Source organism: Podarcis gaigeae (genome assembly GCF_964106915.1).
Source record: "Podarcis gaigeae genome assembly, chromosome: 5".
Taxonomy (NCBI): Eukaryota; Metazoa; Chordata; class Lepidosauria; order Squamata; family Lacertidae; genus Podarcis; species Podarcis gaigeae.
Genome location: NC_139681.1, coordinates 67,933,597 through 67,960,688, shown reverse-complemented (window position 1 = coordinate 67,960,688; position 27,092 = coordinate 67,933,597). Strand labels below are relative to the sequence as shown.

Below are 27,092 nucleotides of genomic sequence, written 5' to 3'. Positions count from 1 at the left end.
GAGCTGCTCTGGTTCGCCAGAAGCAGCTTAATCATGCTGGCCACATGACCCGGAAGCTTTATGCTGGCTCCCTCAGCCAATAAAGCAAGATGAACGCTGCAACCCCAGAGTTGGCCACAACTGGACCTAATGGTCAGGGGTCCATTTACCTTTAAAGCATAAACCACAATTCCCAGGATTCTTTGAAGGAAGCCATGTGTTTTAAATGAAAGGTGTGGATTTGAGAAAGAGAGAAATATTGTGACTTGTTGATGTCCTTTAGAGAGAAAGTAAGACTGTGGGGTGACTTTGGCCCTGAGGGAATGTGGCCTTCAGTGGAGAAAAGTTTCTTCAACCCCAGGATGAGGCTTTCTGTTGTTTATTTAGCCATTTCCATTTTGTTATACTTTATACTCCTAGTCCAACCTAAAATTGCCCATTAAAGACTTTATGAACAACTAGGGTAAACTCTGTCAAGCATGCTGTTCTCAGAAGCCCTATTTTTGACTGGAGGAAATGAAAATGAGACATGAAGGTTAAACAGGGTCTTTACCAGTTTAATCCCATAGTATTGCCTTTGGGGTGCTTCTTTCGACTTAGGATAGCAATTCAGTGTAAAATGTCTTCAGTTTTTACAGCCAAGGGCTATTTGATCTATCCGTCTTCCTTAATTGCTCTTCTGTAACCCGTTTCCATCTTTTTTGTTCCCCTGCCTTAGCAAGTTTCACAATTTAAATCGTTAATCCTCTTTTGCACACCTCAACTCTGCATTAATACTTACCCCCCGCTGTTTTTCCTCAAGACTCTTCCATCTGTTTTTCTTAGCAAGTGTAATACTCAGAGAAGGGAACTGTAATAAGTAAACTAAGCTTCTCTTCCCAGGTATATATTATTTTCCCTGGAGAAGCAATGGGGATAAAGATTATCCGGCAATAAAATGTGACCAGAGGGCCTCTCTGATATAGGATTTCCTCTCCAGGGCTTTCAATGCGGTATTCATTTCGCCTATCTGGATAATACATTAAACATGTCTCTCCAGCGCATGGCCACAGGAGGAAAAGTACTTGGTAGCATGCTTTTTTCCCTTGTGTCAGGAAATACAACTTCCTTGGCTGGACTTAAGAAAGACTATGGTGCCTAGAAGCCTGAGAAACTTTAGTTGTATCCAGTTGATCATTTAGTATGACAACAACACAGCCAGGATCAGTGCCCCCCCCCCAAAAAAAACCCCATGCCATTTCTTGGTTGCTTGCACAAAACCCCATGTCAATCTTTAACAACTATAACTAGCTTTTGTTCACATAGCCAGCCCTTTGCTTATAGTAATTGGAAACACTGTAAGATTTAGGACAGCCTTTGCCAACCTCATAGGGACGCAGGTGGCGCTGTGGGTTAAAGCCTCAGCGCCTAGGACTTGCCGATCGAAAGGTCGGCGGTTCGAATCCCTGCGGCGGGGTGCGCTCCCGCTGCTCGGTCCCAGCGCCTGCCAACCTAGCTGTTCGAAAGCACCTCCAGGTGCAAGTAGATAAATAGGGACCGCTTACCAGCGGGAAGGTAAACGGCGTTTCCGTGTGCGGCTCTGGCTCGCCAGAGCAGCGATGTCACGCTGGCCACGTGACCCGGAAGTGTCTCCGGACAGCGCTGGCCCCGGGCCTCTTAAGTGAGAAGGGCGCACAACCCCAGAGTCTGTCAAGACTGGCCCCTATGGGCAGGGGTACCTTTACCTTTACCTTTTACCTTGCCAACCTCATGGACTAGATGGAAGGATGAACATAAAAAGAGTCTGTTGGCTGATCCTTCCAGCTGTTCATCCTTCCAGCTGTTTTGGCCTACATCTCCCATCAGCCCCAGCAAGCATGGCTATGCTGATGGGAATTGTAATCAAAATCAGTTACAGCCCTGGGGTTGATGGAGGTTGTAGCCCTAAGCATCTGGGGGGCATCAGATTGGTGACTACTAGTTTTGCATATATATTTGGTGTCTTCTACTTACACTGCTGTCTTGTGGACTTTGGTCTTCATCTTCTGCTGGCCTTGTTTCAATTCACCTCTAATTTCGCCTTCATTGACCAAAGGTCTATATAATTACTTTGGTCCACTGTTCATTCATTTGTTCATTTATGTAACCCCGTCCTTAAACTGAGATCCGAACTCATGATCACCTGCTACTGAAGTAAGTTGGGTTGGCATAAATGCTAAGAACATGAAGTTGCTCATTTATTTTTTTAAAGATTTTTATTAAAGTTTCAAAAATTATATAAAAACAAAACAAAACAATAATACAAACAGACAAAAATAAAAAACAAGTATAATTTCAATCCCTTTTTTTTCTTATAACTTACTTCCCCGACTTCCTCATACCTCCCCTCTCTGTATTCCAATTTCTAATTTATTAATTCAGCAAATTCTTTCCCTTAACTTTCTTTTAATTTTTGGCCTTTCTTTTCTTTTTACTTATCCATTACAGCTGGAAATCACGTAATTTCTAAACCAACGTCATTCTAACATTCATTAATTTTGCAATATTTCTTAAGATAATCCTTAAATTTCTTCCAATCTTCTTCCGCTGTCTCATGAAGTTGCTCATTTTGGAAGTGAAAACATTCGCCTTCGTGAGTTTGCTGCTCCTGTTGTGGGTCAACAATATCACCTTTGCTTCTCAAACCTCAGGGTCATCTTTGATCTCTTCAAGAATATTCCTGACAGGTGGCTTTCACTGGGTGACAGACACTCTGCTTGATAAGCATGTAAGAGTAGTTTGCTTGATCAGGCTTAATGCCGATCTAGTTCAGCATCTTACTCTCACAACCAGATGTCTAGGGTAAGTCCGCAAGCAGGCGTACAATAGCACTCTTCCCACTTATAATTCATAGCAAGTTGCGTTCAGAGGCATAGCCACTGGGGCTAGTAACCACTAATGAGTCACAGCAAAATATTTCTTTCATTACTAGTCCAAGATATCCAGGCATTTAACTTACATGTGTTGGGTTTTTTAAAATATACAATAAAATAAATGGCAAGCCATTTTACTCCTGTAAGTTCCCTGACCTCTTTGAGAAGCAAATGCTGGTAAAATATTCAGCAAACACACCTGGAAAACTGATTTTCTGCTGTTAGAGGATAAAAATGGCACAGACAGCCTCTGCTCTCTAAAATAACAGCTTCCCTTCCTTAAAAACACAGATTGCTGTTTGTCACTAATGGGTTCCCTAAAAGCATTAGCAATTTGCTTTTCCTGATGGCTGAACTGAATCTATGGAAAACATGAATATTTAGTTAAAATGTTAGCAAATCAGAAGTCGCTAAACAACATAACAGTTTTCTGCAGAAGAGCCTTGTGGGGTATAGGTCTCTCCACTGATTTGCATACAGATAATATACGCTATTATAAATCCCCAAATGTGAGTCCCAAGGAAGACTAGGATGTGGACCAGTCACACAGGCATTTTTCCTTCCTTCCCCTTCCCAAGTGTACTGTTATTCCATACGAGAGCCAGTGTGGTGTAGTGGTTAAGAGCAGTGGACTCGTAATTTGGGGAACCGGGTTCGCATCTCTGCTCCTCCACATGCAGCTGCTGGGTGACCTTGGGCTAGTCACACTTCTTTGAAGTCTCTCAGCCCCACTCACCTCACAGAGTGTTGTGGGGGAGGAAGGGAAGGAGAATGTTAGCCGCTTTGAGACTCCTTCGGGTAGTGATAAAGCGGGATATCAAATCCAAACTCCTCCTCCTCCTCCTCCTCCTCCTCTTCTTCTTCTTCTTCTTCTTCTTCTTCTTCTTCTTCTTCTTCTTCTTCTTCTTCTTCCCCATTCCCCCCCCACCCGGCCATGCATTTATAGCTTATTGCCCTTCCCCTCCAGAGTTCCATCTTCCTTTCTTCAGACTCTCCTGTTCTTTGTTTCAGGAACCTCTGAAGTCACATCCACCACCCATGTAGGTCTCTATTTCGTCTTCTCAAATATGGCCGTCACCCATCTTCACCAGTGAAATTGCCGCTATCGAGATCTTGTCACTGTGCCTTTTCTCCAGCACTGTTGTGTTTGTTTGTTTTTAACTGATCTGAGTACAGCTGATTGTTTTGCCTTTATTCCCTTCTGTTTCTGGCTTCTGTAATGCTCCTCCTCTTCCTCCTGCTGCTGCTGCTCCAACATCTGCTGCTTCTTGTAACCCCTATGTAGGTGTTACAACTGCTGGGAAATAAACATGTGAAGGGAAGCAGTGGGGGCAAGTATGCTCACTGCACTCTCTAGGGATGTTTTTATCACCTTTCGGCTTGTGGAAGGTGACTCTCTGCAGTGGGGAGCCTCTTGTGCCCATGGAGCTTAGGGGAAGAGCATCTGTCTCCACATTGGGCTGGGACAGACTCCTGCCTGAAAACCTGGAGAAAACCAGTCAGTGTAGGTAATACTGAACTAGATGGGCTGTTGGGTTAAGGCAGTTGAGATAAGGTCTTGGTATAAGGCAGTTTTCTATGCTGCTTTGTACCTGTGCATTTTGGAACCCTGATTTTTCCAGTGCTCCAAAATGTGTCAGGAGCTTCCATGAATTGAAAAAAAAAAAGCTCTCTGGTTCAGACAGTCACATTCCACAAGTTGGAAGCTCAAAGGGGATAGAAACACACACACACACACACACACACACACACACACACACAATGTGTTCACCTCCCAGGGTTTGTAATGGTCGCAATCACATTTCTTCCTGATTTTGTCTTTCCCCCATAAATCTGCCTGCATCTCTTGTCCCCCTCAAGTAACACACAGACACACACACAAAATCAGGTTTCTGCCTGTGACAAGGACTTCTGTTTATTCTGTTCTGTTTGGAACTTGATGTATAAAGGATAGAAATTTTTGCCATTCAAACTGGAAGAACAATTTTATGAACTCTGGCTCCTTCCATTTTTGATTACAGTATAGACTGTAGTTAACCTCTAAGCACTGATTGCAGGTACATCTCATGCGCAGAGAATGTTTTTTTCTTTAATTATTTGAAATTCGCCCCTCTTATTAATCAGGTTCTATTTAGAGCAAATGAAGACAAGATAATTCAGCATACTCCTATGCTGCCCATGAGATGAGGGTGACAAACTATCTTAAAGTAAAGAAAAGAAAAACTTTTTGCACTTTTATTATTGTATAGTATAATATAATATAATATAATATAATAGCTGCACTTTTATTATTATTGTTGTTGAAGAAATGCTAAATTCTAAAGGGTGTGCGAAATATTCACTGGCTAAAAATCCCTGCTAAAACGAGCACACAGGGAAGTTGTCATCTGCACAATAAATGCCAGTAAATGCAAAGGTCAGCTAATTCAAGGGTGCTATAACAGACAAGAGTCTGGAAGTTGCACAGGAAATTATTGAACCAAGCTAATACTCAAATGTCTCAAAGTAGTTTGGGTTTACAAGCCTTACTTTGGGGGAATATTATATGTCAAATGTAGCTTACATAAAAGAACATTCAACTAGGAATTATTGCTTCAGATTCAAACTGACTTTTCACCGTTTTCAGAGGCTCCCATTTAAGGGTGTACAATGGGGGGGAGAGACATGCATCTGGCTGGCAGGGAGGCCAAATCCATATGTCCCCAACTCTTCTGTAGACCAACTTTGACAAGTAGATGGGACCACCCAGATGTCAATCACAATATGCCATGTATGGGGTCTTGCTAAGGTCCCAGGATTCTCAGGAAAATATATATATATATTTAATGAAGACAGTATCTTTATAAATATATAAAAGACTTAAGGCTATGTCCAACCTCCCACCTCCACTAATGCAACAGACATGTGTGCAGTGGAACCACCTCTTCCTTCCCCTTCCCCTCCATGCTTTAAAATCAGCTCCAGATAGATTAGGGGGGGTGTAGGGGAAGGAGGAGGGATGCGGGTGGCACTGTGGTCTAAACCACTCGACCTCTTAGGCTTGCTGATCAGAAGGTCGGTGGTTCGAATCCTCACAGCGGGGTGAGCTCCCATTGCTCAGTTCCAGCTCCTGCCAACCTAGCAGTTCGAAAGCACACCAGTGCAAGTAGATAAATAGGTACCGCTCTGGCAGGGAGGTAAACGGCACTTCTGTGCACTGCTCTGGTTTCGGTGTTCTGTTGCACCAGAAGTGGCTTAGTCATGCTGGCCACATGACCAAGAAAAACTGCGGACAAATGCTGGCTGCCACGGCCTGTAAAGCGAGATGAGTGTTGCAATCCCAGAGTCGTCTGTGACTGGACTTAACTGTCAGGGTTCTTTTACCCTTACCTTTTTTAGGGGAAGGAGAGGAAATGGACATCATGTAGTGTGGGCAGAGTTATGCTGGATACAAGCTTTATGGTGGCAGAACTTGGGATGCAGTTTGCAGAGCTTCATCTCTCCTGCTGGTTAAGGTGCTGAAAGTAAAGTTATGTCGCTAGTTCTTATTCTCATTAGGAATGTGACATACATTTTTCCAACTTTGTATTTTGATTGTGGAAGGCAATACATGAATTCATCTCTCAGCTTTGTTGAAGAGTCGTTTCTACATAGACATCTGGACATGGGGCAGGATGCAATGTTGTTTGGTATCACACATATGAGCAAGGGTGTGTGAAAGTTTCTGAAAGACAAGGCTTAGGAAGTATTAATTCTACTTTAACTATATCAAAATACATCCATTAACAGTGTATGTAGCCACTGATGAAAGTTTCTTTTAAAAAGAAAAGAAGTGTATTGAATTCTGCCCATACAGTATTAAAACTCCATTTTTTATGTTTAAAGAAGGCTTTTACAGAGCAAGTAAAATGACGAGAAACATGAATAGTGTAAGTGGACTTACTGAACTAATCTGAATGACTTAAAAGTGAATCCAGTAAAAGAAAGTTTCCTGATGAGATCATTTTAGAACAGTTTACAGAGTCTATATGCCACCTAGTGGCAGAATATATGTACTTTTAGTGTGTGGGCAAATCATATGAAACAGGTCCTGTAGCTCTAAAATGCTACCTTGATAACACAAATGCATATGGCATTTGTGGCCCCAAACTGTATCAGAAATTAAGGAGGCTACATTGAAATACTGTGGTGCTTAATCACGGTGCAGGGGGCAGACATTTAAATTTACTCTGTTTGTGTGCGCAGAAACACCACTCACTGAGTCTTTAAATGTTTTCAGAAATGCTTGACAAATCCATGGTAGATAAATGCAAAAGTATTTGGACCAATATAAGTGACTACAGGGGTTAAGGTTTGGGTGTACAAATTCTGTCCACCACTAAATTGATCCACAGCGGTTATATATCAAAGCAGGCAGAACATTACGAATAAAAGACTGAAGACCAAGGCTATAATAAGAGGGCATTGAATCCTTAATTCAAGGATGGGGAACCCATGGTTGTGGCTCTGCTACAGCCCCATCTCAACAGGCCATGATGGCTGGGGCTGATAATAATAATAATTTATTATTTATACCCCACAAATCTGGCTGGGTTTCCCCAGCCACTCTGGGCGTCTCCCAATCGAATATTAAAAACACAATACAGCATTAAACATTAAAAACTTCCCTAAACAGGGCTGCCTTCAGATGTCTTTTAAAAGTAGGATAGTTCTTCATTTTCTTGACATCTAATGGGAGGGCGTTCCACAGGGTGGGCGCCACTACCGAGAAGGCCCTCTGCCTGGTTCCCTGTAACCTCACCTCTTGCAGCAATGGAACCGCCAGAAGGCCCTCGGAGCTGGAGGTGTCTGGGCTGAAGAATGGGGGTGGAGACACTCCTTCAGGTATACAGGACTTTAAAGGGCTTTAAAGGTCAGCACCAGCACTGTGAATTGTGCTCAGAAATGTACTGGGAGCCAATGTAGGTCTTTCAGGACTGGTGTTATGTGGTCTCGGCAGCCACTCCGTCACCATTCTATCTGCCACATTCTGGATTGGCTGTAGTTTTTGGGTCACCTTCAAAGGTACCCCCACATACAGCGCATTGCAGTAGTCCAAGCAGGAGATAACTAGAGCATGCACCACTCTGGAGAGACAGTCTGCGGGCAGGTAGGGTCTCAGCCTGCGTACCAGATGGGGCTGGTAGACAGCTGCCCTGGACACAGAATTGACCTGCGCCTCCAAGGACAGCTGTGAGTCCACAATGACTCCCAGGCTGTGCACCTGCTCCTTCAGGGGCACAGTTACCACATTCAGGACCAGGGAGTCCCCTACCCCTGCCCACGCCTTCCCCACAAAACATTACTTCTGTTTTGTCAGGATTCAGCCTCAATCTGTTAGCCGCCATCGATCCTCCAACCGTCTCCAGGCACTCACCCAGGACAATCACTGCCTTCACTGGTTCTGATTTAAAAGAGAGGTAGAGCTAGGTATCATCTGCATACTGATGAACACGCAGCCCAAACCCTGTGATGATAAGTGTACTTACACCCTAATAAGTGTAATATGTGTACTTATGATGGCAGCTAAATCTAACCACACACAAAAGACTGCCAAGAGTTTAGGATATTCATTGTCCATGCCCCCAGTTCCTATTCTGTGTCCAGGTTTACATGTGAACACAGTACCATTTGTCAGTGTCCACCTGCTCCTATAATCATTTTCATGACCATCAACAAGCAGTAAATTCTGGAGATGAGACTTTCATTGTTTTTATTTATTTATAAGTATTGATAACCTGATCTTCATTGAGTATTTTATTTATTCATTCATTTCATTAAATTCATATACAGCTTGATTGCAGAAAAAAACCCTCAAAGCAGTTTACAGAAAATATAAAACAATAAAATGATCACTAAAAAAATTACAGTCATAATTTAAAACACACAGAAAGCTAAAACTGCAATAGAATTGAAACAAATGGAAACTCCTCATACAAACATTCCAAACATTTAATCCTAAAGCAGGGAATAGTGAAATAAAATAAAAATCCATAAAAACAAGGCGAATAAATTTAAAAAAATTAAAATAATAATATCACAATTCCATGTAAAACAAGCAGGGACAAAAAGTAGAATTTCCAATTCATCGTCGTCATCATCATTTTATTTGTATGCCGCCTTTCCATAGTTGAAACTATGCTCAAAGCGGCTTACAACATGATAAGATTTACATAATTACAAACATTAACAGAAGTCATAAACAATAAATAAAACACATCAAAAAGTACACAACCAAATGGAAACAATTTCCACATAAATCATAAGATCTAAAACTAAAGATACAATAATATCAATAACAGCAACAGCTCTCTCAACCCCTCGGGAACAATACCCCAGCCCAAGAATCTGTTCAACAATATAACCAAATACATGGGGAGGGGGAAAGGGCGGACTTTAACCAACTGAAGCAAATGGCCTTAGCAAGAGCTCCCACACTCCCTCTCTCACCTGGGGTAGCCCACAACCTCCCTCTGTCTCTCTCACGTGAAGGAGGCTCCACTCTGCGCTATCAGACTCTTGATCTTCGGCTTTTGAGCAACACCTTCCACCCTCATGCTCCAACTCACCAAAGCTCTCACCCCAAGCGGCATGAATCGTTGCCCACAAGCAAAACCCCAAAGCACCAGGGGGTTTCTTGGTTACTTCTGCAGTCTCCTTGTTTGAAATCGCTCCATGGTAAAGCCTAACCCCTCCTACTAATTTTTGCATGTGGATCAGTAGTCAAAACAACCCATGTGGTGTTTATTTTTCTGTTGAAAAGAAAAAAATTGAGATCTGCAAGCAACAGTGGGAATAAAATACTATTATTATTTTTTTTAAGTATTTGTTTGTGAACTGGAAGCTGTACATATGGCACCTTGCATGCAACAAAACAAGAGCAATAGCCTGTACATAGGCTGCGCCATCACTCACTGTAGTGAGTAAATTATTGGTTAACCTGGTCTTGGCAAAGTCTCAGGTGGTTATACCAACATCTGCACTGTGCAATGAATATATTCTGCGATTGCTGGGTGATTGCTAATTGTTTGACCCACAATACAGTTGAAATGCCAGGTGTTTTTTTATTTTTTTTTTTTAAGGAACAATCACTGGTTTTACCCTTTCCAACAAGACCATTAAATAGGCATTACAACTTCTGGAGAAAGAAATTATTTTTAAAACACCTACTATTACCCCACACTGCTGACAGAGCTGTTTTCCCCTTGAAGGAACTGTGCCAAAATCAATGCTTAATATAAGGCATGCCTTATGAGAAATCTTGTGGATTATAGTCACACACTGGGTTTTCTAAAAGCTTCTCTTGACAGACTATTTAAATTACCCTGACCTTAAAGCAAATTTTCACATTAGGACTTTTCATGAACACAGTGCATCAAGAGCCCATCTGTGAGTTGGTGAAACAAAAATCATTAGACTCAGTCGAATGCAACTTAGCTGTGCAGATCAGGCTGCTATTGCAAATTTGATCACTAGCTGTGTAACAGTCATAACACACACTGGTAAAGCTTCAAATCCAGTTCATTTAACTGATGAAACAAATTTTAAAGCGTAAGGTCAGATCTGCAGCTGCTGCAAATGATGGTCAATCAAGCCAACTTAACCTACCGGAGGCAATTTTCATCTATACGATAAACGGAGATTCCTTTGACCTCTATTTTCCTCCTTCGTTTTGCTAGGAATTTGAAATCCCTTATGTATCATAAAGCCCTGCCTGGCCAAGTTAAACATTTTAAATGAACGGTTTATGCCCAGATGATTGGAAAAGACTCGGGGCCAAACTAGATGCGATGACATTCACAGAAATTAACCATTATACGAATGGCTTTTCGAAACGTTAATTGCTTGGGTCCTTATACAGATCATGGTGCTGGCATGAAGAGTTGGGGGAATTAACCCCTTGCTCCCTCCAAGCTCCTGAACTGGATTGGGGTCCGATCCCTGCTATTTGCATTGAGGGCAGAGCTCCAGTGGAAACTTTTTTTCTCAGTGCAGATAGTAGGCACCCACCTCAACAGGACTGCAGGAGGTGTTGAAATAATTAAATCCCCAGCACCATCATGTCAGGGTCTCTACCCAAATTGAGCCCCATCATGTCTGCAATTTTAAAAATTCATTGCCTATTGCATAAGATGCATCATGTCTAATTTGACCCTAAAATGGGGCTGACATCCATGCAGAAATCCTTCTTTTCTATCTGAAGTTTGCATATCTCTTTCTGGCATAGCTTCTGTGGTTTTAACAGCTGCAAGACTGCTGAGTTTCTGCTAAGACGACTCAGCATTTTCGTAGCATATGTTAAATGTTAGTAGCATTTCCTATACACTATCACAGTGGTTTCTACAATTGCCTTTCAAAAGTTTTATTATGCCCACGTTGGAATGGGTGCTAATGCTGAGAGATGGCAGCTTGAATAAAGCAATCTGGCATGGCAGAGGAGAGATTTGGACCACTCTTAGGAGGCAATGCTATGGCAAAATCCACCAGGATGAGCTTAGGAAGCACCAGATCTCTGGCTCAGCTGGTGGTAAATCTCCAATCCCAACTCAGCCAGAGTATAATATGCTGGAGTAGCTAAGGGTGGTGTAAGTCTCCCAAAACAGGCATGGAAGGGGCAACCATTGAGCTAGCTCACATGACCTAACACAGAGCACTGTTTTAAAGATGTGCTTTTCATTTGCCAAGCTGCATACAGAGCAGCCTCACTTCTGCACAGAATTTGGACCTGGTGTGACTTTACGATGGCTTAACTCATACTGGTGCGCTTTAATCCAGCTTCTCATGCAGAGGATTATTTCCTTAGCTTAGACCTACACTGGCTCCCAGTACATTTCCAAACACAATTCAAAGTGTTGGTGCTGACCTTTAGAGCCCTAAACAGCCTCGGCCCTGTATACCTGAAGAAGCATCTCCACCCCCATCGTTCTGCCTGGACACTGAGGTCCAGCGCCGAGGGCCTTCTGGCGGTTCCCTCACTGCAAAAACTGAAGCTACAGGGAACCAGGCAGAGGGCCTTCTCGGTAGTGGTGCCTGCCCTGTGGAATGGCCTCCCATCTGATATCAAAGAAATAAACAACTGTCTGACGTTTAGAAGACATCGGAAGGCAGCCCTGTTTAGGGAAGCTTGTAATGAATGATGTATATTATGTATTTTATTTAATGAATAATGTATTTAATGTAGGTCTTGAAAGAGCTACATTGGCTCCCAGTATGTTTCCAAGCACAATTCAAAGTATTGGTGCTGACCTTTAAAGCCCTAAATGGCCTCAGTCCAATATATCTGAAGGAGCGTCTCCACCCTCATCTTTCTACCCGGATGCTGAGGTCCAGCGCCAAGGGCCTTCTGGCGGTTCCCTCACTGCAAGAAGCCAAGTTACAGGGAACCAGGCAGAGGGCCTTCTTGGTAGTGGCACCCACCCTGTTTTTTATTATTATTGTTATTATGTTTTAATGTATTTTTAATCTTTTAAAGCCACTTCCCCAGAGTGGCTGGGGAAACCTATCCTAGTAAAGAACTTCCTAAATTTATTTATGCTTTTCATATCATATTCATCAAAATTGAGGTTTACTGAAGAGCCTTCTCTAAAATTCATGGAAAATCTTTTGAGTAAGAAGAGCTAGCAGCTGGAACAGCTATTAGATAGCTTTTTAGGAACTTAGTAGAAATGTTACAAAACTCTCCATTTTATGGCATTTCCCAGCTCTCCTGCATCATGTGTATTGATCATACATGAAAGTAAGTCCTGCTGAAAGTAGCTCAAGAAAATCCTACAGCCAAATCTGAACTTGGCAACGAATCCACCAGAGGACTTGAGTCAAGCCACTCTCTTTCAAGCTTGCCATCTCCTCTGCAATAAACAGCTAATCAATGTGACTTTTCAGCCATGCAAATGTACTCAAGATGGGAGTACAGGAAACAGGGGTATTGTACAGATTTCCTGAGTCAAAACCAGTAGGGTACAGAACAGTTGTGCAGAGAATCACGGCTTCTTGGGTCAAAGAACTAAACAAGTGAGACTTTAGGGGAACAATTGTTAAATTAAGACGATGAAGAAATAATTAAACAAGACCTATTCATATTAGTGTAACTTTGGAGGGGAGAATGATGTTTTGACATTGCATAGTATTACTTTAAAAATTTCATAAAATAATAACCGTGTGCCCTACAAGGAAAACAAAACAGAAAAGCTCTTTTAAACAAATAATTCATGTTCCCTATATGAACTCCGCAACAATTTCACTCTAATTAGCAGACTACCAAACAAGGGTAGATGGCTACTCTCCTGTTGCCCTGCTTGCAAGCCTCCCAGGGGCAGCTAGTGGGCTAAGCTTGAAGACAAGAGTGCTGGATTTGATGTAAATTGAGTCTGGTCCAGAAAACCAAGTCTTACATACTACAGAAGGTATTGTCAGAAAATGGATTTTCACTCCACTCTTTTACCTCTTCCTACACCAGGCTCCCCACCCCCCACCCAATTTATTTTGTTTCACTCATGGCATTTATATGCTGCCTTCCAGGACAAAGCCTTCAACGATGCTTCTTACATGTTGTCAGAGCTGCCCGAGGTCCCAGCTCACAAAGGACCAACGCCAGTTCGTTGTTATATACAAAAGTCTTTATTGAAGTTCAGTTTCGATTTCAAAGCCGCGGCGCGCAGCTCTACGTCTCAAACTCTAGACAGCTGAAGCTCCGTCTGAATCTCCTCCCCCCAGACACCAGTTTAAGACTCTAGCCTTGCTCCACCTCTTCCTTTGCTCTTTCCTCCTCTGGGTCCGCCTGTCTGCTGGGGTCTTGCCCTTTCTAGACTCTTCTGACGCTGAGTCCCCTGAGTCTTCCCCCCGCCTCCGGCGGGCTTTAGGACCTGGTTCCCAATCCGGGTTTTCTGCTGTCCCGCGCGCCTGTACATTCGAACTTGGCGCGCGCGCCCAGCCGACAACCTTTCTCCTGACTGTTACACTGCTCCTGTCACTGCTTCCCCCTTCGGGGAGGCTAGCTGGACCTGACTTCCCCTCCGTTCCCTCACTCTCCGATAGAGGCGTGGTCAGCCCTGACTCATCTTCTCTCCCTGCTGGAGGAGACGCTGGCCCTGATACATGGGACTCTTCCCCCCCCCACTACGCTCTGGTGGGGGAACTGGTCCTGATCTCCCGCTGCTGCTTTGGGAGTCCCCGCTGGCCCCTTGCTTCTGGTGCATCCCCCCTGGGACCCCCCTTGCCCTGGCCCTCGGCGCCCCCCTCTGGGAATCTTCTGATTCGCTGGAGAAGCTCATGGAATCTCTCGTGCCACTGTCATACTCCCCTACGCTGCCCTCAGATTCTTCCCCTTCGCTCTCCATTTCCTCTCTCCCCTGTGCCTCTGCTCCTGAGCCCCTGACACATGTGTTTAAAACATAAAATTCAGCTTAAATATTTTTATTGTATTTTTTAGAAAACCGAATGAGTCTGTTTAAAAGCACTACACAGTCAGTAGAGAAAAGCAGATTAACAGTGTTCCCCTCCCCCCAATACCCTAGTGCCCACCAATCTAGCCAAATAATAGTAGAATGCAGCATTCGTACAATTTCACATTGTGTCAAAGGAAGTCTATTTTAGCATGGTACACTGCAAAGCCAAAAAGGGACTATGCAAAATACAGAGTGCAAAACCAAAGCAGCTAGCTACAATTTGGCAGATAAGCTCACACATGAATTAATTTTGCTTTTGTGCAAAGAGGAACCTCACAGCTTTCTTTCGAAGGAGCTAAAGAATATGCAAGGATTTAAGTTGTGCCCTAAGGGTGTAGTGAGAAAGAAGTCTCAAACTTTTCTTTGCTGCTCCAGTAAAAGAGGAACATCTCTCTTGGCTGAGGCAGAAGCAAAGGATCTAAAGAGCCACAAATGGCTCAGGATCCAGATAACCATCCTCTGTATTATTTAATACAGATGCTGTACAGTAACTGGATGGAAACACGAACAACCCTTCTGATCTGGCTTTCCAATCTGCAGCATAAGACACAAGGAAAGTATGTGTCTTTTGCATAGCCCCTACTGGTTTGGCGGAATGGTAACGAGTATTTATCGACAAGTGTATAAATACAAAGCCAGAGAGCTGAATTAGGAATATATCCCACCAAGCTGATTCATCCTTGTCACACTCTTCTCCAGAAATCCAGAAAGCAGCCCAGCTCAACATATTCAGACTTTCTTCGCTGCCTGTGTCAGTCCTGCTTTAAGTTCAGCGGGAGCAAAGACACCAAATTCAGTGATAATGCCACCGGTTATCAGCTCATGAGGGGTGACATCGAAGGCTGGGTTCCAAACGTCAATGCCTAGGAAGCAGAAAGAATACAGTCGGTCCAACAGCATGGTAAAGGTTGTCCTAGCTCAATGCCCCCAATCTCTGCTTCTATGTTTCATTATCCCAGTGGTGCAAATAGGATGCAGACACCTCAAAAGAAAAGCAACATTGTCACAAGAACTCAGAGATGTTTAGTCCCTAAATACGTAAATCAAAACATTATGGGGATGGAGTGGAAATGGAAAGGCTTGTTTATTTTGATTTATTCATTTGTTACGTTTGCATTCCACTCTTCCTTCCAAACGAGCCCATGCATTTTTGCCTCTCGAAAAAGAAGGGGTGATGGGAGTTGTAGTCTAACATTGGGAAGGTCACAGGATGGCCATGCCTGGCCAAAGAGAAGTAGCTGTCTGCTGGATTCTGAGATACTTGAGCCACTTTTCTGTAAAAACTGGAGTACAGAGCCTGGTGTGTCTACCTGTTAAAGCACTGCAACTGAAGATGGAAATGTTCCACTGAATGACCCATTTCTTTGCACATGTCCTTCCCACGCTTCGGTACCTGGTGCTGCAACCCGCACACCATTGATGTGCGTCACTTCTTCACTTGGCCTCTCCTCAATAACGATCTTCCCGCCATGTTCCAAGGTCAGGTCACATGAGGTGCTGGGTGCTGCCACATAGAAGGGGATCCCATGGTACTTTGCAGCAATAGCCAGCTGATAGGTGCCGATTTTGTTCGCAGTGTCTCCATTGGCAACAACCCTGTCTGCTCCCACGATGACAGCTGGGGTAAAAAAAAAAGGGGGGGGGAAGGATGACAAGCGCCATACACATCAAAAAAATGCCCAGCTGCATGCTGCACTTGATTCCTTTTGAAATTCCCCATTACAGGATGGGTGAAGCAGTGCTTATGCTAACAATCTGTGGCATGTTTAGCCTTGGAAGACAGGTGACAGAGAAAGCAATCCCCATGGAATTCAGTGTGACACGAGCCCACTCTAGACACTGACAGCAGGTAGCCCTTCTGAACCAAGGAAGGACACTTTTAAGCGCCAAGTATTAATAAAACTGTAATGTTTAAGTGTCCGCTGTATCTTTGCAAAGGAAGCTGATAAAAAAATAGAATCGGAACGAGTGGAGGCCACATAACTTTTCTCTCAGCAGAGGAGCAACTGTGACAGCAGGCACCGCTTCTAAACCAAAGTAAGACACTTCTCAATTTAGTTGAATGCTAAGAGTCTTCGTAAAATCGCAGTGCTTAAGTGTCCATGGAATGTTTACAAGGAAGGAGGACGGGGCAGAACAACTTGGCCACACCCCTGTGACATCACTGGCCACACCCCTGTGACCTTACAGCAGCCTTGCCAAGTCCAGAGGACACTAGATGCCACTGACTTAAGGGCCTCAAAAGCTGGAAATGTCCTGAGTCTCTGAGAGGGCCTGCGTCCTCAGACTTGGGTTCCTCACTCAAACCAGTGTGCCACATTGGCTAAATTGTCCCAGTTCTTCCTCCATGTTCAAGAGATGCTCGAGCCACCAACAGCTGTTCCAATAGCAAAACTACCTCCAGAAGGCAGCCTGATTGCTACATATCAAGCTTCCTTGCTAAACCAAAATGCAACGCTAAGGGCCAAACTAGACGAGAGAGAGAGAAGCACACCAGCGCTCACCTGCACCAATGAGCTGCTTCATGAGGGCGGCCACCATGCTGTCCGTAATGAGGCATGCAGGGATCTCCTCATACTTTAGCTCGTAAGCAGTCAGCCGGGCTCCCTGATTGTACGGCCTCGTCTCTGTGCAGTAGACCTTCTCCAGACAACCCATGGCATGCAGAGAGCGAATGACACCTACCAAGCAACATCATAAATATTGACACTAGGGAGAAGGTGCCAGGTGTCACTCCATATACAACCTTGCTTTTTCAGAAGGGCAGCTAGGATTCCTAGCTCCTTCCTTTATCTGCCGGGGAGGGACAGTGGGGAACCAGAGAAAAATATGAGAGGGTTGGGAGAGGAAACCACAACTCATGGGAAAGGTGCCCCACCTTTTTTTGTGGGGCACCTTTCCCGTGTTTTGTACTTAAGCTTAGGTGACGCTTCCGAACTACAGTAGTACCTCGGGTTAAGAACTTAATTCGTTCCAGAGGTCCATACTTAACCTGAAACTGTTCTTAACCTGAGGTACCAATTTAGCTAATGGGGCTTCCCGCTGCCGCTGCACCACCGGAGCACGATTTCTGTTCTCATCCTGAAGTAAAGTTCTTAACCTGAGGTACTATTTCTGGGTTAGCGGAGTCTGTAACTTGAAGCGTCTGTAACCCGAGGTGTCACTGTATAACTTACCAAGCGCAGTGCCATACCCAGCAGTGGCCAGTGAGCCCGTGTTGCAGTGGGTGATGACAGTCACCTTGTCCTTCCCTACGTGCTGCAGGAGGTGGCGTGCCCCATGCTCCCCGATGCTTCTGTTGTCTTTCAGGTCTTTATCCAACATGGCTTCCGCCCAGCTGATCACGCTGTGACAAGAGGTTACATTGACCTGTGTGTTCTCACCTAAAAAAAAAAAGGTGTGGGGAGATTGGGAAGCTGTTGAGCCCTCACCTTTCTCGCAAACTCTCAGCAGTGCTCCCTTCACGCTTGGCCTCCTGGCGAACAAAGTGGCCCAGCTCCTGAGCTGCCCGGGCCATGTTGACAGCAGTAGGACGGGCACTCTCTAAGTAGCGCAGCGAGTCTGCCACAAATTTTTCAAGGCTGCCCACAGACTGCTCTGTGTTTCCTTTGGTGTGCAGCTCCACTGCAAGACTCAGGCATCCGACAATGGCGATGGCTGGAGCACCTCGCACCTAATGAAAAGGAAACTGGAGTGTAAGCATTTTTGTTTGGGAGACGGATCCTTCTAGCATGTGCGAAGTGCACTTGAACACATGTGACTTCTCCACAAGGCACATGGCAACGCTGCACACAGTTCAACTGGCATGTAGATTACGTGTGATAATTTTTTTATGTCACTCCTAACACAGAATGTGCCGTGGGGAACTGATTTTTAATGGCCTCATATGGGAACTTTAGGAGAAAACAATTTAAAGAACATGGATAGCAATTAGCAAGTTAAACAGCAGAATCGTATGTGGTCAGTTCTTGTTGGCCTGCATTACTTCAGACCTTCAGTGGGGGGAGAAGAGATCACATGTTCTAAACCAGGTAATGGATAACTTTTAGTCCTCCAGATGTAGCTGAACTACAGTTCCCATCCACCCCAACACTCCATTTTGTAGTTCCCATCGGCCCCAACAAGAAATTGTAGTTCGGCAACATCTGGAAGGTCAAAGGTTCCTCAGGCCTGTCTTTATAAATAGAAACAAACCCTGCCTGTCACGCTAGTTTCCTGCGAACGACTTTTTGAACAGGAGCTGCATCAGCTCAACTCTGAATGCGCGACTGCTAAACAGATAGAACTCTTCGCGTAAGCAGGAATTACAAACTTTAGTTTTGGCCACAAAGGAGAAAACCAAGTGTCCTGCCTTTTTAAAAGAAAATCCACCTCTGCACACGATGAACCCCATTCTTTTCGGCCGGTAATGTTTTGCCTCCCCCCACGATACGGGGGAAAAAATATCCTGCTCATATGCCTTCACTTCTGGATCCTCTGCCTGCCACTCTTTGTAGGGTTCCTTTATCCGAATGATAAACAGTCCCGCAGCTCTACCGCCCAAACTGCGGGCTCAAAAGGCACTCAAAAGGGAGTTGTTTTCCCCTATCACTGCCCCTCCACGTGGCAAGAGCTTCTCCTGTTGAGCCGCTGCCTGCTGTGCAGCTGATAAAGCTGCGAGACCTTAGCCCGGGGAGCAGCACAAGATCGCTCGGGTCCCTTGGGCGTTTCCCCTTCCCCGTCGTAGCACCTTCATGGCGCGGATGGCTCTCCAGCCGTCCTCCACGCTGCCGATTTCCTCGTAGAGGCTCTGCTGGGGCAGCAGGAGCTGGTTGAGGATCTGCAGGGATCCCCTGCGGTAGCGGATCGCTTCCAAACTCATGGCTGCTTCCGAGGCTGGGCTGCGGGAGGCGGAGCGAGAAGCGGAGAGGAAGCAGCCCGCGTGGGTGCTTCTGCCCGCGGCCGAAAAGCTGTGCTGGGTCCTAGGAAGAACCATTTTCAAGTCCCTGCGAATATGCCCCACTGCTGACCCCAAAAGCTCCACTAGGGCAAAGGATCCTTGCTTCTTCTCCTTCTTTTCTATTCGTCTACCGCTGAGTTATTATTTATTTGTAAGAATATTTATATAACGCTGCATCATAAAAATATATCGCAGAAGTTTATGTCCATATAAAACCAAGCAATAACATTGTAAAAAGTTAAGAACAAGCTAAAAGCAAAAAAGAAATTAAAAACATCAATAGACCATTTTGCGGGATGGATGTACTCTTACTTGCCTGCATAGGCCTGGCTGAACAAAAAGTTTTCAGCAGGCGTTTAAAAGTTGGTGCAGAAGGTGCTCACTGAATCTCTAGTGGCAAGGTGTTCCACAGGATTGGGCCAATGACACTAAAGGCTTGGTTTCTTGTTCAAACGAGATTCCAGTCGCGATTCAAGCCTCATCATGGGACTGAAACTGCCTTGGTTGCACTGGTCGATGATCTCCGGCAGGCTAGCGACAAAGGTGAGAGCTGTTTCCTAGTTCTGCTGGATCTCTCAGCAGCTTTTGACACCATCAACCATAACATCCTTCTGGACCCTCTAGAGGGGCTGGGAGCACTGTTATACAGTGGTTCCGTTCCTTCCTCCTGGGCCGTGTTCAGAAAGTGTTCAGACCCCTGGGCTCTCACTTGTGGGGTGCCTCAGGGTTCTGTCCTCTCCCCCATGCTTTTCAACATCTACATGCAGCTGCTAGGAGAGATCATCAGGGGTTTGGGGCTGGGTGTTCATCAATATGTGGATAATACCCAGCTCTACCTCTCTTTCAAATCAGAACCAGTGAAGGCAGTGAAGGTCCTGGGTGAGTGTCTGGAGGCGGTTGGAGGATGGATGGCGGCTAAGAGATTGAGGTTGAATCCTGACAAGACAGAAGTACAGTTTTGGGGGGACAGGAGACGGGCAAGTGTGGAGGACTCCCTGGTCCTGAATGGGGTAACTGTGCCCCTGAAGGACCAGGTGCGCAGCCTGGGAGTCATTTTGGACTTGCAGCTGTCCATGGAGGTGCAGGGCAACTCTGTGTCCAGGGCAGCTGTTTACCAGCTCCATCTGGTACGCAGGCTGAGACCCTATCTTCTTGCAGACTGTCTCGCCAAAGTGGTGCATGCTCTCACTTGGACTACTGCAATGTGTTCTACGTGGGGGTACCTTTGAAGGTGACCCGGAAACTACAACTAAGCCAGAATGTCGCAGCTAGACTGGTGACTGGGAGTGGCTGCCGAGACCACATAACGCCAGTCCTGAAAGACCTATATTGGCTCCCAGTACATTTCTGAGCATTATTCAAAGTTTTGGTGCTGACCTTTAAAGCCCTAAACGGTCTTGGTCCAGTATACCTGAAGGAGCATCTCCAACCCCATTGTTCAGCCTGGACACTGAGATCCAGCACCGAGGGCCTTCTGGCGGTTCCCTCGCTGCAAGAAGTGAGGTTACAGGGAACCAGGCAGAGGGCCTTCTCGGTAGTGGTGCCTGCCCTGTGGAACACCCTCCCACCAAATGTCAAAGAGAAAAACAACTACCAGACTTTTAGAAGACATCTGAAGGCAGCCCTGTTTAGGGAAGCTTTTAATATTTGACAGACTATTGTATTTTAATAGTTTGCTGGAAGCCGCCCAGAGTGGCTGGGGAAACCCAGCCAGATGGGCAGGGTATAAATAATAAATTATTGTTGTTGTTGTTGGTATAAATAATAAATTGTTGTTGTTGTTGTTGTTGTTGTTGTTCAACAACTCAGGGTATGACCAAAGATGTTTCTGCAAATTATTTCAGTGATCGAGCTGGGATATAAGGGTTCAGGTGATCCGTTATGTATCCTGGATCTGAGTTGTTCAGGGCTTTGTAAATCAATGCAAGAAGCTTGAATTGGCTCAGAAGCAGGTGGGCAGCTACTGCAGCTGTTTTAACAATGGTCTCACATGGTGTCTCGACCAGAAGCTCCCATCAGCAATATGGCCACAGCATTTGGCACCAGCTGAAGCTTCCAATCCAGACCCAAGGGTTGCCCCACATAGAATGCCTTACAGTAATCCAGCCTCAAAGTTACCAGTGCATGGACTACCGTGGTCTGGCTATCCCTGGCCATGAACGGCTGCAGCTGGCAAACCAGACAAAACTGGTAAAAGGTACTCCTGGCCACAGGACACTTGGGCCTCTGGTGACAAAGATGAGATTAAAGTGTAATAAATTGAAACAAACTGAGCACTCCTGTTCATTAGCCTGTGATTTATTGAAGCGTTGCGAATGGACTGCATTAAGAGATGCATCGTTTGCGCATTTGCTGAACGAAAGCTGTTTAATTACTTTCTACCAACGAGAATGCAGACATTAGGAATCCTGCTGACCATCTTATCTATCCCAAAATAGCAGGCGCACGTGTCTTACAATGCAATCCTATGCACGTTTACTCAGAAATGCATCTCCACTTTATTCAGTGGAACTTACTCCCTAATCAGTGTCTTTACAATTGCAGTTTAAACTGAAGATATTATTCGGTTAAAAGTGTTTCCCAGCAAGTGCATGTATGTGTCCCACAAACCTGCATCCAGTCAAGCGGGATACATATAATGGTAACTCATGTGAATGTAATCACAGTAATGCTGAGCGGATCTAGGCACTGAGCCTTGGCATACTAATAGGAGCCTTACAGTGTGTACCTGTTTTCATCTCCCTGCCTACCTGCTCATTGCAGAGTTTTGATAACATCCCTAAACATTGCCAAAGGCTATCTTCCTACGTAAATATGCTGCCTTGTAAATAATGCATGGTAAAATATGCGTCTTAGCATGCAATGTTTTTGCTAGTTTCAAGCATTGGAAGCAGAACTGAAATCTGAGCCGAGAGCAATCCCTAAAGCAGAAGGATACAACTTTCGTTCAAATAGAAGTGTGGGATGATAACCATGCAATCTGAAAGCTGTAGCACCGCGACGTACAGGTTCTCTCATTTCTGGTAAAAGATGCCTGCGATCTAAGTGTACTTACTTGTTAGCAGGGTTCTGAAGGCGTGGAGGGGGGGGGGAGTGCAGGCGGAAGAGATTAGTATTGTTGGGCAACAGCTGCAGCCCACAGGGCTATCACTAGGCCAATAAGGCAGCTGCCTAGGGCACAGACCTCAGAGAGGCGCAGTACTGACTTTGAAGGGGCACACTTTTATACAGATTAGTTTTTGCTATATCTTATGCATTACTGATAGTATTTTACCTTTATTTTATATTTTGAAGAATTTTATCATTTTGCAAGTAATTAATAAACGAGATAGAATTGTTGTTCAAGTATATACAAAATAGACACACTGTAGAGTTGATCTGTAAATAATAATACAGTGATACCTCCAGTTAAGAACTCAATTCGTTCTGGAGGTCCGTTCTTAACCTAAAACTGTTCTTAACCTGAAGCACCACATTAGCTAATGGGGCCTCCTGCCGCTGCTGCACGATTTCTGTTCCCATCCTGAAGCAAAGTTCTTAACCCGAGGTACTATTTCTGGGTTAGTGGAGTCTATAACCTGAAGCATCTGTAACCTGAAGCATCTGTAACCCAAGGTACCACTGTACATTTAAAGCAGTATCCTAACACTTTGAACTGTAATGGCTTCCCACAAAGCATCCAGGGACTGTGGTTTGTTGAGGATGCTGAGAGTTGCTAGGAGTTCTCTATTCCGCCCACACAGTTACAATTCCTAGAGTTCCCTGGGAAGAGGGGTTGATTGTTAAGCCACCGTGCAAACTGCAGCTCCCATTCTCCATCTCCAAACACCCAATTTCAGGGCCTTCTGCTAGCTATCAGTGGCGTAGCGTGGGGGGTGCGGGGGGGCCGGCCGCACCGGGCGCAACATCTGGGGGTTAGGGTTAGGGTGCGCAAATCCACGGGTTAGGGGGCACAAATCCATGGGTTAGGGGGCGCAAATTACTTGCCTTGCCCCAAGTGCTGACAACCCATGCTACGCCACTGCTAGCTATCACTAGCCAGTACCCATGGGAGAGCTTTGCAGAAGGATACCTCTGTTTAATCCAACCAACCTTCGCCCTGGCATAAGAGCCAGCTTCCCTGCTGAGCAAGTCAGAAACTTTCAAAACCACTACCCTGTAGGATCACAAGGGTTTAATATTACAGGAACTTATCTAGAATGTGATCCCACTAGTCCTCATTTTTCCATATGAACTATGGACAGAGGGTTTGGCAGCAGTCCCTGCATGTGCATCAGACATGCTGAGTCAATATGTGGTAGGGAATAATTCTAGCTTCAGTGAAATGAAAAGGCATTGTCCCGTACAGTATCTCCTTTTTAGGGTCAATGTGTTACTGTAGTATATTAGTCTATCCAGATGGCCATTGTTTTTTTTTTTATCTATTCCAAATTCTCTTTCTAAATAGCAGCAATTTTGGAACTACTGTTACTTATATGAAAGCGAAGAAACTTGGGCAAGCCCTGCAGGAAGTGGTACACGGGCTGTCACTACAGCACAGTTGCTATTGCCTTCTAGCTTTTTAAAGCCTGCTCTTCCAAGCTGTTTCCAATTTGCTTGTTGCTTCATTGCACCTCCTAAATCACAGTAAGTTGGTTAATAATAGAATATGCAAAGCCCTACCATTACAGAGCGGTTTCATAGCATTTTTCATTTTTATACTTTCTAAAACTCAATTCAAGTGTCAAAATCTAATTACTGCAACTTGAAGCATATAGTGCTTGATTACAGATAAAATAAAGTGCTCTTTTATTTTTTAATAACCAAAACTCATATTGATGCAGCGGCTCAGTTGGTTGGCAGTGATTTTGACGGAAGTGTATGTTATAGTCCCCAAGCAAGTTATTGAAGTATTTCTAGGACAGCGTTGCTGTGTTCAGTGTGATTTCATCTAGTGTATTCAAAAGAAAACTGTTTATTTTGTAATGGTCCCATAGACTTCTGGGCTGCCTGTTTTGGTAGTGATTTTAGAAGTCTGTAGCAATCTCGTTTGACAAGTCCTTTCATAACAGCCCTTAGACACATGATCAGAGGCTACTGAATGTGTGTGTATGTGGGGAATTGTTGGACCAAGATTGCAGAGTCCCTGATCACACAAAGAGCACTTACATGCATCTCTAGAGTATGTACATAGACTCTGCAAAAGTGACCAAAAGTGACTCCACATATGTATCCCCTTGTTTGGATGTAGGGAACAAGGCTAGTATCGGAGCTGGCAGAAAGATCACACGTGCAATAAAGTCTGCAAGGAAACGGGTCATGCGTCATTGGTAAAGCACTATTTTACATGCAGAAGGTCAGGTTTCAGTTGCTGCCAGCTCTGGAGCGGGGAAAGTTTGAAAACGTGGTGTTTGACTGTCATCCAGATTGGTAGACAGTACAGGTCTAAGAAGACTAGCAGCTTCACTCAATATAAGGCTATGTAAAAATGTGTTTTTAGGAGTAAATCTAAAAATTTAAGCAGATACAAAGCAACCTGTGAGAAACACTGATTGTTTTTCTATGGTGTTTGCTTTCTTTAATTCCCTGCTGTTCCACAAGCTGCCATGTTGCCCTTTGGCAAATGATAATGGCTATCTTGCTGTAACACATTCTCCACGCTATATTCCACCACCTTCCATGTTCAAAGTCCAAATGCTAATCATCGGATGTCGTTAAGGACAGACAGCAGGAACCAACTCAGGAAAGTACATCAGTGATAAACTAATTATTCTTTCGTGCAGAAATAATACAATGCATCTAGCAATTCTAGATTTTATTGTTTCCTGGGTGCTTGGTTCATAGGTTCAGCCAAGCAGTGGGATAGCCTAGCAGATGGGTAATGCAATACACAACCTGTCACATCTAGATCACTAGCTTAAATTCAGCACGGATTTCGGATGATCTGAGAGTGGTTACCATCTGTTCAATAAGGGTTAATGAAGTGGATTAATATCCTTGCAGCTCAGGCCTCTTGAAGGACATATGCCATTGAACTAAACATCCCAATTAGCCAACTAGTTGAAAGTCACGACATGGAGACCAATAACTAAATAGCCCTGCAAAATGAAGAAGGCATTTGCATCATATAGTTAAAATGTGTGCAAGTGAAGTTGGCATGGCGAATGCATGTGATGTACCTGAAAATGATTAATTATTGTGCTGGTGGCAGAAAGGACAAATAAAAGAGAACTGTTTATGTGTACATCCTGGATATTCTCTTTTTTTAAAAAAAATTATTTATAAAATTTTCAAATTTAACAATAAAAGAAAAACATTCCATTTGAATTATACATCCAATTCTAATCTTTCCACTTTCAGACTTCCTTCAGTCTTTCTGGAAATTTTCATGTTTTCACAATTATTCACATTTCTTGCATCTGTATTGTTTTGTTTTGTTTTTTAACCAAATTAATCTTAACAATTATTATAAAACAATATTTCTTTCCATTATTATCACAGAGCTTCTTGAAAACCTACAAACGTTAATTGACCTGCACATATATTCTTAATATACTCTGTAAATTTATTCCAGTCCTCGGTAAATCTCTGGTCTCGCCGGTTCCGAATTTTCCCCGTAAGCTTGTCTAATTCCGCGTATTCCATCAACTTCATTCTCCATTCTTCTTTCGTTGGGATTTCTTCCTGTTTCCATTTTTGTGCCACCAAAATTCTTGCCGCTGTTACTGCATATAACAGTAACATCCTGGATATTCTAAGAGCCCGTACCATGCAACTTTACCACAAGTCACTTCAAAAGCTTCCAGCATGGACCTACTTAAAATCTGCTAAATTGGGAATAGGGAACCTGTAGTCCTTTAGATGTTGTTAAACTCCAACTTTAAAGTTGTTAGGCTTTAAAAACAAACAAACATATAAATGAGTTTATTCTTCTAGTTAAAAATACTTATATGTGTCTCTGTACCTGGGCCGTGTCATGCGTATGCAGAAACTATTAAATTAATTTTGGGGGTAGCCCCATTTTATGCTTCTAAACCGATAGAAGCATGGATGTTGGGATCATCCAGAGGGAATAACGATTAGAATCTTGGCTGCTGTTCTTAGATTCCATATTAAGGTGTGACAAGAGGGCCCTGCAAAAAATGTTACTTTATACTGCTGCACGCCTCCCCAAGCTCCTAGCTGTGTGAGATTCCAGAGACTCCAGAGACCCAGGGTTTGGTTTTCTCAGAATGATATATGGTTTGTTTACACATATATACAACCTGAGCCTGTGATGGAGTGGTTCACAGCATTAACAGCCCAAGAGGGTCTAGCTTCCCCCATAGCCACAGCCTTGGATTCCAGCAAAAATCAGGCATGGTTCTGTCTCCCAGCTGCCCAGCCTGCAGCCTTGCTTCTACCTTCTAGCTCACATATACCTCAACTCTCAACTATGTCTTTTATCTAATTACCAGCAAGTTGAGAGAGCGGGGCCCGTCCACTTTTGTCTGGCACAGAGCCAGTTCCTTTGTTACCTTAATGGGCCATACTCAGAGGGCTGTTACCTTACCAGGAAGCTAGCCTGGATGTTTCAAGATTGAATCCAGGAGAGACTTCCGGTGCAGCGCGATCTCGTCGCAAGCGGGGATTTTACCGTGAGGGAAATCCCGGGCTATTTTGGAGGATTAGGGGTGCTACAGGGCGCGGTGGCCCCCAAAAATACCTCTGGTGGGTGTCCAGAAGGTCAGGTTCCCGGCAGGACCAGAAGCGGTCAGCCCGGTTGTCAGGTAGCTTCGAAAGAAGCGAAGAGAACAGCGGAGCGGATCTGCGGGTCGAGGGAAGCCATTATCTACCTCCGAA

The 27,092-nt window shown here is 44.3% G+C and overlaps 1 protein-coding gene across 1 annotated transcript; it reads right to left on the bottom strand.

Annotated features, from left to right (window-relative positions):
• Positions 1-14,297: 14,297 nt before the first annotated feature.
• Positions 14,298-19,222, bottom strand: MRI1 (methylthioribose-1-phosphate isomerase 1). Its single transcript, XM_083742146.1, has 6 exons — positions 19,062-19,222; positions 17,764-18,005; positions 17,509-17,678; positions 16,837-17,013; positions 15,726-15,950; positions 14,298-15,195 (listed from the first exon to the last, which is right to left on the bottom strand). The coding sequence occupies exons 1-6, from the start codon at positions 19,191-19,193 to the stop codon at positions 15,062-15,064; spliced, it is 1,080 nt and encodes a 359-aa protein (XP_083598272.1). The 5' UTR covers positions 19,194-19,222; the 3' UTR covers positions 14,298-15,061.
• Positions 19,223-27,092: the final 7,870 nt, after the last annotated feature.

Coding starts and splice junctions, on each gene's coding strand:
- MRI1 (XM_083742146.1), bottom strand. CDS start 19,193: ATGAGTTTGGAAGCGATCCGCTACCGCAGGGGATCCCTGCAGATCCTC. Junction 17,679..17,763: donor GCTGAGAGTTTGCGAGAAAG/GTGAGGGCTCAA, acceptor CTCTTGTCACAG/CGTGATCAGCTGGGCGGAAG. Junction 17,014..17,508: donor TGGGTATGGCACTGCGCTTG/GTAAGTTATACA, acceptor GTTGCTTGGTAG/GTGTCATTCGCTCTCTGCAT.